This window comes from Vulpes lagopus, chromosome 16 (assembly GCF_018345385.1).
Source record: "Vulpes lagopus strain Blue_001 chromosome 16, ASM1834538v1, whole genome shotgun sequence".
Lineage (NCBI taxonomy): Eukaryota > Metazoa > Chordata > Mammalia > Carnivora > Canidae > Vulpes > Vulpes lagopus.
This window is the reverse complement of record NC_054839.1, coordinates 32,308,065-32,323,851: the sequence shown is the minus strand read 5'-3', so window position 1 is coordinate 32,323,851 and position 15,787 is coordinate 32,308,065. Positions and strand designations below refer to the sequence as shown.

At 34.9% G+C, this 15,787-nt stretch overlaps 1 protein-coding gene across 2 annotated transcripts in view; it reads left to right on the top strand.

Annotated features, from left to right (window-relative positions):
* Positions 1 to 13,922, top strand: part of UCHL3 (ubiquitin C-terminal hydrolase L3) — a 48,608-nt gene extending 34,686 nt beyond the window's left edge. For both annotated transcript variants that reach the window (XM_041731361.1, XM_041731362.1), the window contains 3 exons: positions 7,255 to 7,330; positions 13,039 to 13,097; positions 13,710 to 13,922. In XM_041731361.1, the coding sequence (XP_041587295.1) occupies positions 7,255 to 7,330; positions 13,039 to 13,097; positions 13,710 to 13,793 (219 nt within the window). In that variant the 3' untranslated portion in view covers positions 13,794 to 13,922. The remainder of the gene's footprint in view (positions 1 to 7,254; positions 7,331 to 13,038; positions 13,098 to 13,709) is intronic.
* Positions 13,923 to 15,787: the final 1,865 nt, after the last annotated feature.

Below are 15,787 nucleotides of genomic sequence, written 5' to 3'. Positions count from 1 at the left end.
GACCCAATGGTCTAGTTCTGTGAACATGTCTTACTTGTCCCTATTTCTGTTCTTTTTCTGACACTGAATTCTTTGCCGGGAATCCCTTTCCCATTTCTTCACCTCTCCAAACCTTATATATCCTTTCAGTGTACACCCTTCAGTTTTACTTCTAGTTTAGTAATCTCTCCCTCCCAGATTCTTAGAAGATTGTTGTTTTGTTCCACTGCTCATTTAGTCATCTCTCCTTCTCTTTCTTTCCTCCATTTCTTTGCCCTCTTCACCCATCTTTCTTTTCCCCATTTTCTTTCCTCCCTTTTCTTTTTCCTATTTAGCTGTAATCAGATTGAATATGACAAACTTCTGATTAAACTGTGTCTGTGAGAGCAGACCGTTTATTGTAGTATAGAGCCAAGAGGATTTATTTATGTATTTCGGATTAACTAGTTCTTATTAAGAGCCACTGAAGTGTTCACAAACATGTTTTTTAAACCCTCATCACAGGCTTTATTTTAGGTTGGTGTATTGTTCACATAGATTGAAAGTACTAAGAAGAATCAGAATTTTCAGGGTTGAAAGAATCCTAGAAATCATTCAGGGAAAAACCCTTCATTTTCTTAAAGAGAATAGGTCATGGATAGTGATCATTATCACTTGCTAAAGACTCATATCACTACTCTTAATGTTGATTCTCACTGTGGTTATAAACAATTATAAATTTTTCATACTGCCTTAGAATAAATTTTTTTACTTCATGTGCTGGTAATATTTACTAGAGGTAGCAGTCATAAAATAATCATATGGATTACCATTAATAAGTTAGATTTTGGGGACACCTGGGTGGCTCAGCGGTTGAGCGTCTGCCTTCTGCTCAGGGCGTGATCCCAGGATCCAGGATCAAGTCCTGCATTGGGCTCCCTGCAGGGAACCTGCTATGTCTCTGCCCGCCCCCCTCTCTGTGTCTCTCATGAATAAATACATAAATAAAAAAAAATAAGTTAGTGTTTGTACGCATGTGCATGTTGTGGAAAACTTTTGGGCCAGATTCAACCTTTGTGGTGTAATTATGTTTGAAAGCATGATTCTCAAAATACCTAATTTTAAGAGGATTAGAGCTCTCATCATTAGAATCTGGCCTAACAAATTAGTGGTAAAATCTTTCTCTTGGAAAATGAGGTTGTACATCAAGGTGATTCTACATAATGGATCCTAGAACCAGATTTCCTGTATTTGAATCTCATCCCTGCCACTTGTTAGTACGGGCCTGGGTTATATTAATTAACTTCTGTGTGTTCTGATTCCTCATTTTTTTAAAAAAAGATTTTATTTATTCATGAGAGACAGAGAGAGAGAGAGAGAGAGAGAGGCAGAGACACAGGCAGAGGGAGAAGCAGGCTCCATGCAGGGAGCCTGATGTGGGACTTGATCCTGGGACTCCAGGATCATGCCCTGGGCTGAAGGCAGGCGCTAAACCGCTGAGCGACCTAGGGATCCCCTGATTCCTCCTTTGTAAAGTGGGAATATGGTACCTATCTCATGGGTTACGGGGAGATGAAATAAATTGATAATGTAAAGTGCTTAAAAGCGTAACCGGGACAAAAGAAATAATTTAACAAATACTATTGGTTAGTAGAAGATGGCTAATAGGCTATGATAGTTTCCATTTAACTTGTTAGCCTAAGTAAGAGGATAGTTTATGCAAGTCACCAGCTTCAGAGGGGTTTACTTTATTCTTTATATTTTAACATTTTTTCCCCCCTTAGAGCTTATTCCAACTAAAGAATTCTTTTCACCAGTGCCTATTACCATATTGTTTTCTTCTAAACATTATTCTTTGTGTTTTGTATGTGTTACATGTTGTGTTCTGTGTATGTGTGTGTTCCTGTTTTTTAAACAAGTTGATGTAATAATTCCATTTTAGTGGCTTTTCAATAATTCTGAGTCTGTGCTACACTAATGAGGATAGGTGAATATTTTAGATGTGTACTTACAGAAGCTATGGTATATAACCCTATACCTTAGTTATGTATTTCCGTATTATCCAGTTTTAAGCAACATTCATATACAATCCTTTTCTAGATTATTGTTGATTAAAGTACTAGACCATATAAATACAGGTATGACCATACGTTGCTTTTAAGAATAAATGATCGCCCAGTAACGTGGTCTAAGTAAAATGTTCTCTTTTTTAATTATGTAGTCCTCCTCGCCATCCTCATCACAGCCTCATTCTAGCCACTGCAGAACGAAGGCCTCATCATTGTGTCACCATGCATCCCTGCCCTGGGTCAAACGTAACCATGTAGGCCCTGCAAAGGCTACCAGTCCATCTCTCCGTCTTCGTCGCTGGCGACCCTTCTTGCGCCTACCATCTATGGGTCTCCATTCTGTTGTAAGTGTAGTCAATCTTCCATCTCTTCTTCCAGTGACAAGGATAGTCCATTTTTTTTCCTTACACTTCTTCCGTCTTCAAAGTGCTTTTCTCTTGGTTCACTCAGCCATTAGCTTTTTCTCCCCCAATTAGATTGCAAGCATACCTCCATGCTTTGCGGTCTAGCTTGACTTTCACCAGTGCCTCCGTGAACATTCATTTTCCCACTCCATATCCTGCCAGCATAAGGATGCCTGCCTTTTGATGAGTACGGATCGACATTCATGATGATATTTAAGTTCCTGTCCATTGTTAAAGTGAATATGTATTCTCTTAACCTTCATCTCTCTGATTTCATTTAGTTGACCCAGGTCAACAAGTGCTGTGTACCTTCTGAGTTCTTTGCCATCTCTTTTTTTATTTTTTTCATGTTTCTGAACATGACTGTAGTCTCTTGTCATGCTCTGGGGTCACTTTACTTACTCTATCCTTAACCTAATCCTTCATGGTGTAGGGTGTTTCATCTAAGCTATTTTATTCCCTGAGGCGTCTCAGGTACTTGGTTTAATCTTGATCCAATCTTCCCTGCCTATTCAGTTTCTAAAGATCTTTTCTAAGTAGGAGGTGAAGATTTTCTCGTTGTGAATTGCTTCCCACAAATTTTATGATTTCTCCTTCTTAGATTGGTGATATTAGCAAACTATTAAAAAGTACATTTGTTCTTATAATCTTGCTAATTATCTTAAATGTTGAGACAGATGATGGAATTCTAATAATTTTCATGATTGAAATAAACTGTAGGGTTAGGCAACTCCAGCTCTTTTCTTTTTGATGTTTTAAATTTTGTTTAAGATTTATAAATTTATTTATTCATGAGAGAGAGAGAGAGAGAGAGAGAGAGAGAGAGAGATGCAGAGACAACAGGCAGAGTGAGAAGCAGGCTCCATGCAGGGAGCCCGACGTGGGACTCCATCACAGGGTGTCCAGGATCACGCCCTGGGCGGAAGGAGGCACTAAATCGCTGAGCCCCCTGGGCTGCCCTCTTTTTGATGTTTTAGACTGTTAACGTCAATGACTGGTTTAGCAGAGCTAACCTAGAAATGCTATCTGAAAGATTTGGTGTATGCCATCCATTTATAAGAAACTTGATGCTTCTGGAAATCATCATAACTTTTGAAGCCAGAGGAAGTCTGACTCCTCATACATTTAATGCTTAAAAAACTGGAAGTTGGTGTCAAACATTCCTTCCTTCCCCTTATTTACTCTTTCAGAGCTATACTCAAACTGTGAAGTAGTCTTTACACTTTTCCTTAAATATGTTTCCACCAAATATCAGTATGGTCATCAAATAGACTTTCATTTATACTGAATATCAATCAGTAAACTGGTGTCTATTTTATTTTCTTCATTTGATCACAACATGCATGTGCCATTTTTATTCATTTACCTATTTAATATTGGTTGCTTCCCTACTGTGCCATATACTGGCATAGTAGGAGATACAAGGTGAATTATATATATGATCAGAGTAAAACCCTAATTTTGTAAGTTCTAACTCGGGCACAATTGATTCTAAACATGACTGATTGCTTTGTACTTTTAAAATACTTTAAATATAAATGGATAAATCATAAATTGGTGTTTCCAGTTTTATATGATTTTACATGATTTTGATCTTTGCTCTCCATATTAATTTTGTTGTTTTGTAGCTTCATAACTATTTTCATATCATAGCATGGATTCTTGAACTATCCAGCCTGAGTTTGAAACCAGATTCCCTCACTAGCTCTTGAACAGTTTTCTTGAGAATAAATGAGTATATTATCTATTTCATAGAGTTTATATGATGATTAATTGGTCAGTACATTTAAGGCACTTAGCACAGTGCCAGTACCTGGTATATATTAAGTGCCAAACAAGTATAAATTAAACTATATTTTCAACAATTTGAATTTTATACTTAGTATTTAATTTCTAATTGATTTGTTATATTATTTTTAATTGAGATAATAATAAGTGTTGTATTATAAATTAGGGAACTTTGTAAAAAATAATATATAAAACTAAACGTAGGCGACATGATCCAGTCTATAGCTTCTGGTTTCTACCTTCTTGGTCATTTTTTTGAAATTGAAGACTTTGCCTTTTTTTATTGTTCTTGTTCTTAGTGGAACAGTTTTTAAGCAGTTGGATAACTGCAAATTTCAGACCCTCAGACTGATGAAGTTGACCCAAGGAAAAGGAAAGGCTCCCAATAGGTACTGAGGTTTTGTGGAAGGCTTAGAAGTTTTGAGCTTAACTTACCTTTTATAATAGTTTGAAGGCTTTTCATGCCCTCTTTAGTTTTATATTTTTCATATGCACTTTTGGATAAAAGGTATTTTATGAGTCACTAGCATTAGTGATGTCTTATATTTGTGATAATGTAGTTAGTATTAATATTGAAATATTACATAATTATTTTATGGCACTTAACAATTTAAAAAGTGCTTTCATGTATTTCATTTAAACTTTAAAACAGATAAGAAACCCAGTGCACACAGGGATTGGGTATATATTCAGGTCTCTGATTCCAATTGTACTACTTTCATCTCTAGCATGGTTTTATTTACTGACAAAATATGAAGAATAGAAGCTATAAGATGTATTATTCTTAAGAAGAGATGGTGTTAAAACAAGTGTATAATTTTTGAAAATGCAGTAGCTCCAAAATTTAACATACTTGTTAACCTATTGGAGAATTGTCTTAAAATGAATAAAACAAACAAACAAAAAAAACCCCTCTTTTCTAGTTGGATAAAAAATCATTTCTAGTATTCCTTTTTTTTTTTTTTTAAGATTTTCTTTTTTTTTTTTTAATTTTTTTTTTTATTTATTTATGATAGTCACACAGAGAGAGAGAGAGAGAGAGAGGCAGACACAGGCAGAGGGAGAAGCAGGCTCCATGCACCGGGAGCCCGACGTGGGATTCGATCCCGGGTCTCCAGGATCGTGCCCTGGGCCAAAGGCAGGCGCCAAACTGCTGCGCCACCCAGGGATCCCTTTTTAAGATTTTCTTTATTTGTTCATGAAAGACCGAGAGAGAGAAAGAGAGAGAGAGAGGCAGAGACGTAGGCAGATGGAGAAGCAGGCTCCACACAGGGAGCCTGATGTGGGGACTCGATCCCAGGACTCCAGGATCACGCCCTGGGCTGAAGGCAGATGCTTAACCGCTGAGCCACCCAGGCATCCCCATTTCTAGTATTTCTTATTATAGAATTGAATTTAAGTTTGTAGAGTTGCCTAGGTTTAGCCTTGAAAAATTGGATCCTTTTTTGGTCATTAGTAAAACAAGAATATTAAATTGAGTGATCACTAGTATTTTTTGATTCTCTGAGCAGGAAAGTAAGGGAACTCATTACCACTATCTTTAAACATTTGAAGACATATCATGTTCAAGAGGGATTAGACTTTTTTCTAAGAAAAGGGAAAAATACTGGGGGCCATATATTACTCTCAGTATGAAGGTTAACTCCAGCAAAACTGCCCAAAGAGCTAATAGACTACTTCAGAACCTAATGTTCTGCTAGGGTCTGCTGCAGATGGGGTTGTGCTGGAGAGGAGTCTACTACTGGAGTAGCAATAAAAGTAGATAATATTGACTCCTACCAACAGTAGAATTCTTTCATTCTAAACTGAAGCCAGGAAGAGCTAGTTTGCCACATTAATGTTGAGATTCTCCCATTAATAATTGAAGAGAAGTACTATCTGAAGAATAATGGGAAATTAGATGAGTCACTCTATCTGTAAATTTTTTAGAAACATCCAGTAAAACCAAAATAGTAACGTTTATTCTGTCACTTTCAATTTTTGCATCTAAAAATTTCTTAAAACTAAAAATACTACTTAAAAATACAAAATTATCTGAAGATGAAAAAAGTATAAATTTACATTTCAGAAACCATTGTGTTATATAGGATGTTAATATGTGATGTAATTTGACTTATGCCTCTTTAAAACATTTGCTTCTAAAATTTGTTCATGCATTTAAGTAATTGTATCTTATTCAAACCATTTAAGATTTGATATACAGCTAACACACATTAGTGTTAACTGTGCAGCTTACTGCATATCATAGTGCCATTTAATCATGTATGATTTGGGGTATCTTATTTACATTTCTAAGAAATGTAGCAGACATTGCTTATTGCAAATCGAATTTAGAAAACTAAAAAAACCCAAAATACTAGGTGTAATTTTCATTTCAAATAGTTCACTAAAAAAACAGATGAAAAATCATAGGTTACAGTTAATTGTACTTTGATTTACTTGTATCTCTTCCCCCTACCCTGTACTCTTTTGGGCTATTTTCCTGCATTTATTCATTTTTAGACTTTGAATCTTGATGAATAGTGAGACTTAGTTCATTCTAAGACTATATTACATTGTTCAAAAAATGAGATTATCAGGTTCAAATCATTAAGGAAAGAATTCACTTTCTTATTAAAATTTAGCTTGAAAAGAGTTTTAACATTTTATCCTATTTTTTTTAACTTTCTTATTTCAAATTTCAAAAATTAGACAAATCAGCTCATGCATTCATTTCATTCAGCAAGTATGCATTGTGTATTTACTGCGTACCAGGTGTTGTGCTGGTCACCAGGGTTTTCAAGGTTGAATAATATTTAAGGTTTTTAGATCAGTTGAGATTAAGAAAGATGTGCTTTAAGTCCATGTTTTCTTGGTTGATGGGTGAGGACATTGTCATAAATGTGGTCATGTTCATTCTTTGTCCACCACGTCAAAGATGAATAAATCTTGAATTATACGTTTTCTCACATCATTTCATATTTATATATGTTTACATGTACTTGATTGATTTGACTACTAACATGCATAATATGTATTTTTCCCTCCTATTTCAGGCACCAAGTATAGATGAAAAAGTAGATCTTCATTTTATTGCATTAGTTCATGTAGATGGGCATCTCTATGAATTAGGTAAGAGCTATTTAAATTTACTCTGGGGAGGGAAATGATAAATGGGAAAGTCTCTATTTATGATTAACAGGTCTGTTGACATTTATTGTGTTTAATATTAATTGCCCTATAATATCAAGTCGGCATAATGAAAGTTTTCCTTTAAGATTTTTTACTAGAAAAAATAAATGTTTTTTGAATTTTAAGCAACTTAAAATTCAAGAAAATGTACATACTAGCTTTGTATTTCAAGCAAAGCAGGGAAGTAAAAATCGTAGGAAACTCCTATAAATCAGTTCAGCATTCCTTACTAAATTATTTAGTAATCATCAACATCTGGATGAACTATCCTGATCCTGAAACAACTTTTAAAATATGCTGTAATATTCATAATGACTAACTTTTGTAATCAGTAATGAGTATCACTACTTTTTAGGTTTTTGTACTATCTCTTTGTGTTGCCTCTGATTTTTTTAACTTTACAGGAGTGTGTGTTTTCTGGCAGTAGTTCCCTAAGGCATATGTCAGAGTAGCCATGATTAATTATTTGGCATTTTGGCCTATACCTGTACTTATTTTTTAGAAGTTTAACTGTAGATGGACTATTTTGGGGAATGTTGGAGGAGATCATCATAATTTTAATTGATCCTTTCAGACATAACAAACTTCTTAAGGTTCTTTAATGGCTGGTATATACTACTTATTATGAACCCTTCTTGTCGTTTTCCATGAGGACAAGGTTTAAAAAAGCCAAATAAGGGGCAACTGGGTGGCTCAGTCAGTTAAGTGTCTGATTCTTGGTCTCAGCTCAGGTATTGATATTAAGCCCTACATTGGGCTGGATCCATGCTGGGCATGGAGCCTTCTTAAAAAAAAAATAAAGAAAAGTAGAAATTAAGTTTAAAAAAATGTTTTAAAAGCCAAATAAAAAAGAGAAGTTTTTTTCTATTTCTAGGTACCATGATTTTTAGTTCTCTTTCTTCTTACTTGCTGTCTGTATTAACTTGCCACTTTCATTTTCCTCAGCTTATTTAAAAGCACAAAGTTCTGAAAGAACTCCTGTTACTATAAATGAGGTCCATAAATGTAGATGTGGAATGTAAACTCCTGTTACTATAAATGAGGTCCATAAATGTAGATTTTATGTGTGGAATATAACAACAGAGTAATACACTTGATTCAAAAGAAAGAGCTGTATTCAAGGGTACAAGGAAAGGAAAAAGCATAATTTTGTAGAAACCTAAAACCCCCAAAGGGGGGAAAAAAAAATAACCTAAGATCCTGAAGGCTGTGTACAATAATAGAGACATTTGAGTTGGATTCAAACTGAAATGAAAAGAACACATTGTGATGGGAGTAGATGATACCCCTGTAGGGCGGCATGGAAGATCAGCTTTGCTAATTCAGTCTACAAGGTCTGTATCTAGAGATAAGATGTAATAGTGATTGGGGATTTCCTACATCTGATTGATTGCTGGAAGCTGAGTTTCTACTCTGAATTTTGAATTATAAAGAATAACTAGTGGAAATGGAAATAAAGAGAGTGCGGAGATTTGCCAGACACATTTCATTGACCTCCAGAAAGTACACTTAGGAAAGGCCAGAGAAATGATAAATATGATCCATAACCAGAAACTATGACAGTGGTGATGACTTTCCGAATGACAGACTTATCAGTAGAACAAACAATAACATCTAAAAGATATTTAGAAAAAAAAAAAAAAAGAAATCTCTGATCATCTCAATGGGAAGGAGTTGACTAAAAAACTCTAGTTAGCTAGCTCTCAGCTCAGAGTCTAGAGAGGACAATTAGAAGGAAAGATGTATTACAAGGGTACGCTACATATGAAGAATGTTTTTCTTCTGCATTCCAAGATCAGTACAAAAGGATTTTAAAATTGGTTTGAACATTGGGAAAGAAAGAACTACCAGGTCTTGTTGGTTAGGCATTCTTTAGCAAGAAGAATGATCATGGCTGATAGAGAATTAGAGCCTTTTGGGGATTACATTCTTAAAATGAATTTAAAGAATTTCAGAGTTGTAAAGAATAGCAGTGATCTTTTAGATAGTGTAGAGAACAGGGATAAGTACAAGACAAATGAAAATGGGCAGTTGCTGATTCACTCCAAAGGAAATTGGCAGTAACCCTGATGTGGGTTCCTAATAAATTCTAAAGGAATGTTGAGCAAGGAGACTACTGAGTTAGTGAATAGAAAACAGTGATTAAGAGAACAGCATATGATTTTTAAGGAAAAAATCATTTTGAAGTCACCTTATTTTTAAAAATAAGACTATGATTCTAGATGTGTGCAAATTAATTACTACAGGACAGTTATTCAAGAAAGGATAGTGGTTATCTTTAATATATTTATTCCATACTCAATTGTAAGGTTAACTGATGAAAGGAATTGAGTTATTCATCTTTTTTTTTTTTTTTTTTGAGTTATTCATCTTTTTGTTATCACTCCTTCCTTTTCCTTAAGGCTTCATGTTGTTAATAGCGTATGTAGGGGAGGAGAAGTACATATTTTTAAATAGATAGAATTACTCTTTATGGATAAATTGGAACAGTGGGATTTGGAAGTGAATTCAGAATTGAATCATCAGATTGGTATACTGATAACTAACAATTTATTGTCTACTTGGAGCAACAGGAATACTCTGAAACAGTAAAAAAAATTTATTTTGAAATAATTTTAAATTTTTATAAAAATTCCAGAAATTGTATGAGAGTTCCCATAAACCCTTTATTCAGATTCCCCAGATTCAATTAATATGTCTGAACCACTTAAAAGATAAGTTGCAGACATGATGCCCTATTATTAATATTTCTGTATGTATTTCTTCAAAACAGGTGGATACTCTCTTATATAACTGTAGTATGACTAACAAAATCCGGAAATTAATATCAATCTATATTATAATTGAATTCACATACTCTGTTCAAATTGTTCTGATTTTTTACAGTATCCTCTCTAGGTTCAGAATCCAGTCCAGGGTTGTATGTTGTATTTAGATGTCACGTTTGTCTCCCTTAATCTGGAATGGTTCCTCAATCTTTTCTTTCCTCTCGTGTCTTTGACATTTATTTTTAAACCAACCGGGCAGTTATTTGAGATTATTTGGGTTGTTTGATATTTCCTCCTTATTTATCCATTTGACACATACACCACAAAAGTGGTGTTGCCTTCTCAGTGCGTCATTCAGGAGGCTCATGATGTTGATTTGTCCTCTTGCTGATGATGATGACCTTTATCATTTGGTTTAGGTGGTTATCTCCATTTCTCCATTATAAAGTTAAGTTTGTTAAACTTATTAGTATGTCAATACGTTATATCAATATTTTATCAGGGGATACTTCGAACCTATGTAAATACACAGTTTCTCATTAAGCCTTTATCAGATTTAGCATCCATTGATGATTTTTAATTGATTATCACTATGATGGTGCCAAATGGTGTTTTTAAAAAAATTCCTCCAACATTAGAAGCTTTCCTTTTTCCCTCATTCATTCATGTCAGAATGGACTCATGGATTCATATTTTACTCAAAAGGTTACATAAAGTCCATTATCATCATTTATTTTGATGCTTAAATTTTCCCAGGCTTGGCCTTGAAGGGCACCTCTTCAAGCTGTCCCTTTTGTCCATTTGATACGTTTCTCTCTTTCTTCAAGCACTTTCTTGAATAAGATGTTCAGGTAGAATAAGATGTTCTAGGCGCATCTTTGATTTTCTGTGATCCAGCCATGTATTCAGTTGCTTCCACATAGAGCCCTGGTTCCTTTTAGTGGAAAATGATATTTAGAACCAATGTCTGGGTGGTAGGTGTGCTCATTGTTACTAAGATATCATTATCTAGGTCCTCTCAGAGGACAAAAGTAGGAAATATTTGTATGTATTAGAAAAATACACTCACATACATGTATGTGAATATGAGTATAGATGTACCCACAATTACATTGGTTTATATATTAAAAAGCATTCATTTACATTAATACTTCTAAGTCGGATCTAGTAGTGTACAGTTTATTCTAGTGTTCTCCATTACCTTTCATGTATTTCTTGGTTTACCCATTCTTCTTGTATATAAAGAAGCTCTTAGCCACTCACCCTAAAACTCAGACCCAGACACAATGCTCCTTGAGCCCCCTGGCACACTAATCCTGGCCTGGCCCAGCCCAGACCAAGGCAACAGATCTACAAAGTGGGGAGCTACCTTCATTCTAATACTGTGCAAATTTCCTAACCTTGCTCTCTCTCTCCTCAGTCTCCTCATTAAGACTGTTGTGCTCTGCTTGGGTTTCCCATTCGTGAGCTAGCAGAAAGCGGCTATTACTGTTGGGCTTACATACAAGCTACCTACTTCCTCATGTCTAAGAACAACTGTTTCAGCTATTTTGTCCAGTTTTTTAGTTGTTTGCAGTGGAAGGCCTCATCCGGTACCAGTTATTCCCTCCCAGCTGGAGGGGGCAGTGGCCTCAGTATTATTTCTTCACTTCCCACAAGGAAGATAAGATTTTGCTTCCTTGTATCACCCTTGTTCCTTACCCACCCTCCCAGTCACAGAATAGATTATTTCCTTTCCCCTATTCTCCCAGTTCTGTTGTACTTGTTTATATTTTTATGACCACAGAAACATTATTCTCAGCTGAGCCATAACTAATGTACATTTAAAAAAACTCTTATTTCTTTAGTTTTAATAATTGTCTCATTTTGCCTTCTGGTTTGTTTGGTTAATCTTCCCTTATATTTTTCTTTCAAAGTGGTATCTATCAGTTCAGCTCTAACGCTGTGTATGTTTGTGGATTCAAACATTTTTATTACATTTGGAAGCCATGAAATTACAGAAGGGATTGTGTTTTATGGATTGAACTCAAAGTGCCACTTAAAAGACATATGAGGTTTAGATTTGGATATAGAGTTTCAGTTAACTTTGAGTTAGGATGAATTTATATAATAATAGACTTTTTCATTATTCATAGCATTTATAAAGTAGTAGTTTATTCAAGATGTTTATAATTGTGTTTAATTAACTTTGGTAGTCAGTGAAATAACCCTAGGTTATTTAGATTGTTGGTCTATACTACTGCCTTGGTGGTACACAATTAGTAGCAGTAATATATAAATCTTGTGTTGGCTCCCTTTCATTGGCATAAGCATATCAGTCTTAGGATCTGATTTGAAATAAATTTTTCATTTTCTACTCTAATAATTTTTCATTTTTCTACCCTTTCCTGAGGGTAGAAATTAGGGTGGTAGCTTTTTAAAAATTGACTTATAAATTTTGCATTTTTTAAAGGAAATTAAAGCCAATGTTTATTTCTTATAAATCCTGTTTAGGAAGATGATTTAGGCTTTTCAAACATGGAAGCAAGATGCTTTTTTTCTTTTTTAATTTTTATTTATTCATGAGAGAGAGAGAGGCAGAGACACAGGCAGAGGGAGAAGCAGGCTCCATGCATGGAGCCTGATGCGGAACTCGATCCCGGGACTCCAGGATCACGCCCTGGGCCAAAGTCCGGTGCTGAAATGCTGAGCCACCCAGGGATCCCCTGGAAGCAAGATTCTAATAACATTAGAATAACATAATAAGATACTTGCTTTAGAATATATTACTTTCAGTATCTTTTAACATTTTCTTCACTGTAGGAAGATGAAAATGGAAGTTGGAAGGACATTATCGTATATAAGCAGCTAAACATTCAACTGTTTGTTCATTTTCCACAGATGGACGGAAACCATTTCCAATTAACCATGGGGAAACTAGTGATGAAACTTTATTAGAGGTAATAACAAAACTTATTGGCCTACTTTAAGTGTTATTAATGTTCTTGTTATCTTTAAAGTATCTCTAAAGATCACCTGAATAACATTTTCTCTGAATTTGGATGTTTCCATGTTCTTGCCCTCTTGAGAAAATCCAAAAAGAAAATTCTGAGTTAGTGTTAAAGATCTACAACAAATGAAGAGATTTTCAGAACTCTTTGTGTGAACAAGTATCAAATTTGAAAAAGATAATAATATTGAAAGAGTTGCACATCATATCCCATATTTCGCTGAATCCAAGATACTATCATTTGTATCTTGATCCTGAGTTTAGAGATTTTTAAATTTATGAACAAATTGTGTGGCTCAATGAAATAGTAATTTTCAAGTTAAAAGTTTCTTTAAAGTATTTTAAGAAAGAACACTTACTATATTTTATAGTTTTGTACTAAGCAAATCAGGCTACCAACCATTCACTCTTCTGGTGTGCTTTAAATTATTTTGCATTTGGAAAAAGAAGTCTGCAATATAAAATTAGTATGAATTAGGAAAATATGAAACATTTATTTATCATTTGAAAGGAAAACACATGTTTATAAACTAAAAAATTACACACATTTTTTTCCCCATAGGATGCCATAGAAGTTTGCAAGAAGTTTATGGAACGTGACCCTGATGAATTGAGGTTCAATGCAATTGCTCTATCTGCAGCATAGCTTGTCAGTAAATGGAAACACCAAATACTGTATTATTTGCAACAAAAATTACATTTCTGCTGCCATACACTAACTCAAAAATTTTGATATTTTCATTAACTTGACTGATTAAACTTTATGTGAATTAAACTTTGACTTAATCTGTGTATATTTTTTTTTGCCCCACATTAAAGCTATAATTCTTTCTCCCCTTTCTTTCTTGTGAAAGACTTACCTTGTGTGAGGACTAGCAATAGGTTTCTTATTCTCTTATAAATTTCATGGGAGATTTTGTATTGAGCACAGGTACAGTTTCCATCTGCATAGTATAAATATACATTATATCACATATTTTGACATATTCCCTTAAAAAGCATTTGTGGAACATCTACTTGTAATGAGCTAGACACTGTTCTAAGTGCAGGAGTTACAGCAATGAACACTGTCAACAAGTTCCATAGTCATGGAGCTTATGTTCCTGCGAGAAGAGATAAATGACACATTAGTAAGATACAGACCAATGATAGATGTTATGCAAAGTCAGATTTGCATTAGAGAGTGACTGATTGGATACTTTAGATTTTGTAGTCATGGAAGGCTCCTATGAGGAAGTAACTTTGAAGTTGAGATCTGAATACCAAAACGTAGCCAACCAGAGAAAGGTGGTAGGGAAGAGTAAAGGGAATAAATAATGTAGAGCCCCTCAAGTAGAAAAATCTAACTGTGTTAGAGGGTCAGAAAAAGGCTCATATGACCAGAGCATAGAAAGTAATGGGGAAAGTGGCAAGATATGAGGTCCAAGGAGGAGAGGCTTGGTAATACAGGACATCACAAAAAGGCATTTGGATTTTTTTGAAGCGTGATGGTAAGATTTTAAGCAGGAGAGTGACCTGATTTGATTTATAATTTTAGAAGATCACTCTGACTCCTCTGTGGATAAGAGGAGGGGAGGGGGTGAGAATGGAGGTAGAGAGATTTGTGAGGAGATCAATGGGAGATGGTGATGGCTTAACCTTAAAAAAAAAGTAATTTAGACGGAGGTATGTGTGAATTTCATGTGTGTTTTGAAGAAAAAAGGGCTTCAGCTGTGTCTTTAAAGGATAGGTGGAAGGCAGAGGAAAGGTAGAAGGATATTTATAGAGCTAGGTCAAAACAGGTTGGTGTGATGGCAGAGTGCTATGTTTTTGGGTGGAGAGTATTGGTTACACAGGTATATGCAATTATCAAAACTTACTGGATTGTTCATTTAAAATCTGTATGCCACCGTATATACATTTTATCTAAAAACAACAACAACAACAACAACAACAATGCAGAGTTGGATAGGAATGAGTGTAGCAGTTAGGAGAAAGACCAAATTGATCTGGAATAAAGTTCTGGACCAATAATTGAGTATAAATGTGTATACCTGATTCACTAAGTTAACCGAAGTTCCTGAGGCAGTGACATGAGATAAGTGGTATTTTAGTAGGAAGAGTAATGGGGCAATGGCTTACAGAATGGATTAGATCTATGTTATTCAAAGTGTGGTTACATCAGTATAACCTGAGAACTTGCTCCAAAGGAAGAGTTTCAGACCCCATCCTAGATCTACCAAATCAGAACTTGCATTTTCGACAAGATCCCTGGATAATGAATATGCATATTAAGTTTGGGAAGCACTGGATTAGAAAAAACAGATGATAACGAGGAGGGTCACTTTGGAAGACATTTAAACTCTATGGTGAAGAGGGCCTGAATGAAGTGATGGCAATAGGAATGAAGAGATCCTCTGAAACAACTGATAGTATATGAGGATGGTGCTTCCATCCTGCCAGTAACAACCAGGTGTTCTCTTTTGTTCCATCATTTGCATTTTATACTCACATATATCTTGTATATCATCTTAAAATTTAAGTATTCCTAAGCGGTTTTCTGCTTGTGCCTTGCTGAATTTCTCTTAGTATCTAATTTATTACCAAAAATTTGCATCCTTTCTCAAAGTTTGCTGTGATAAGTACTAATTTTTCAGACTG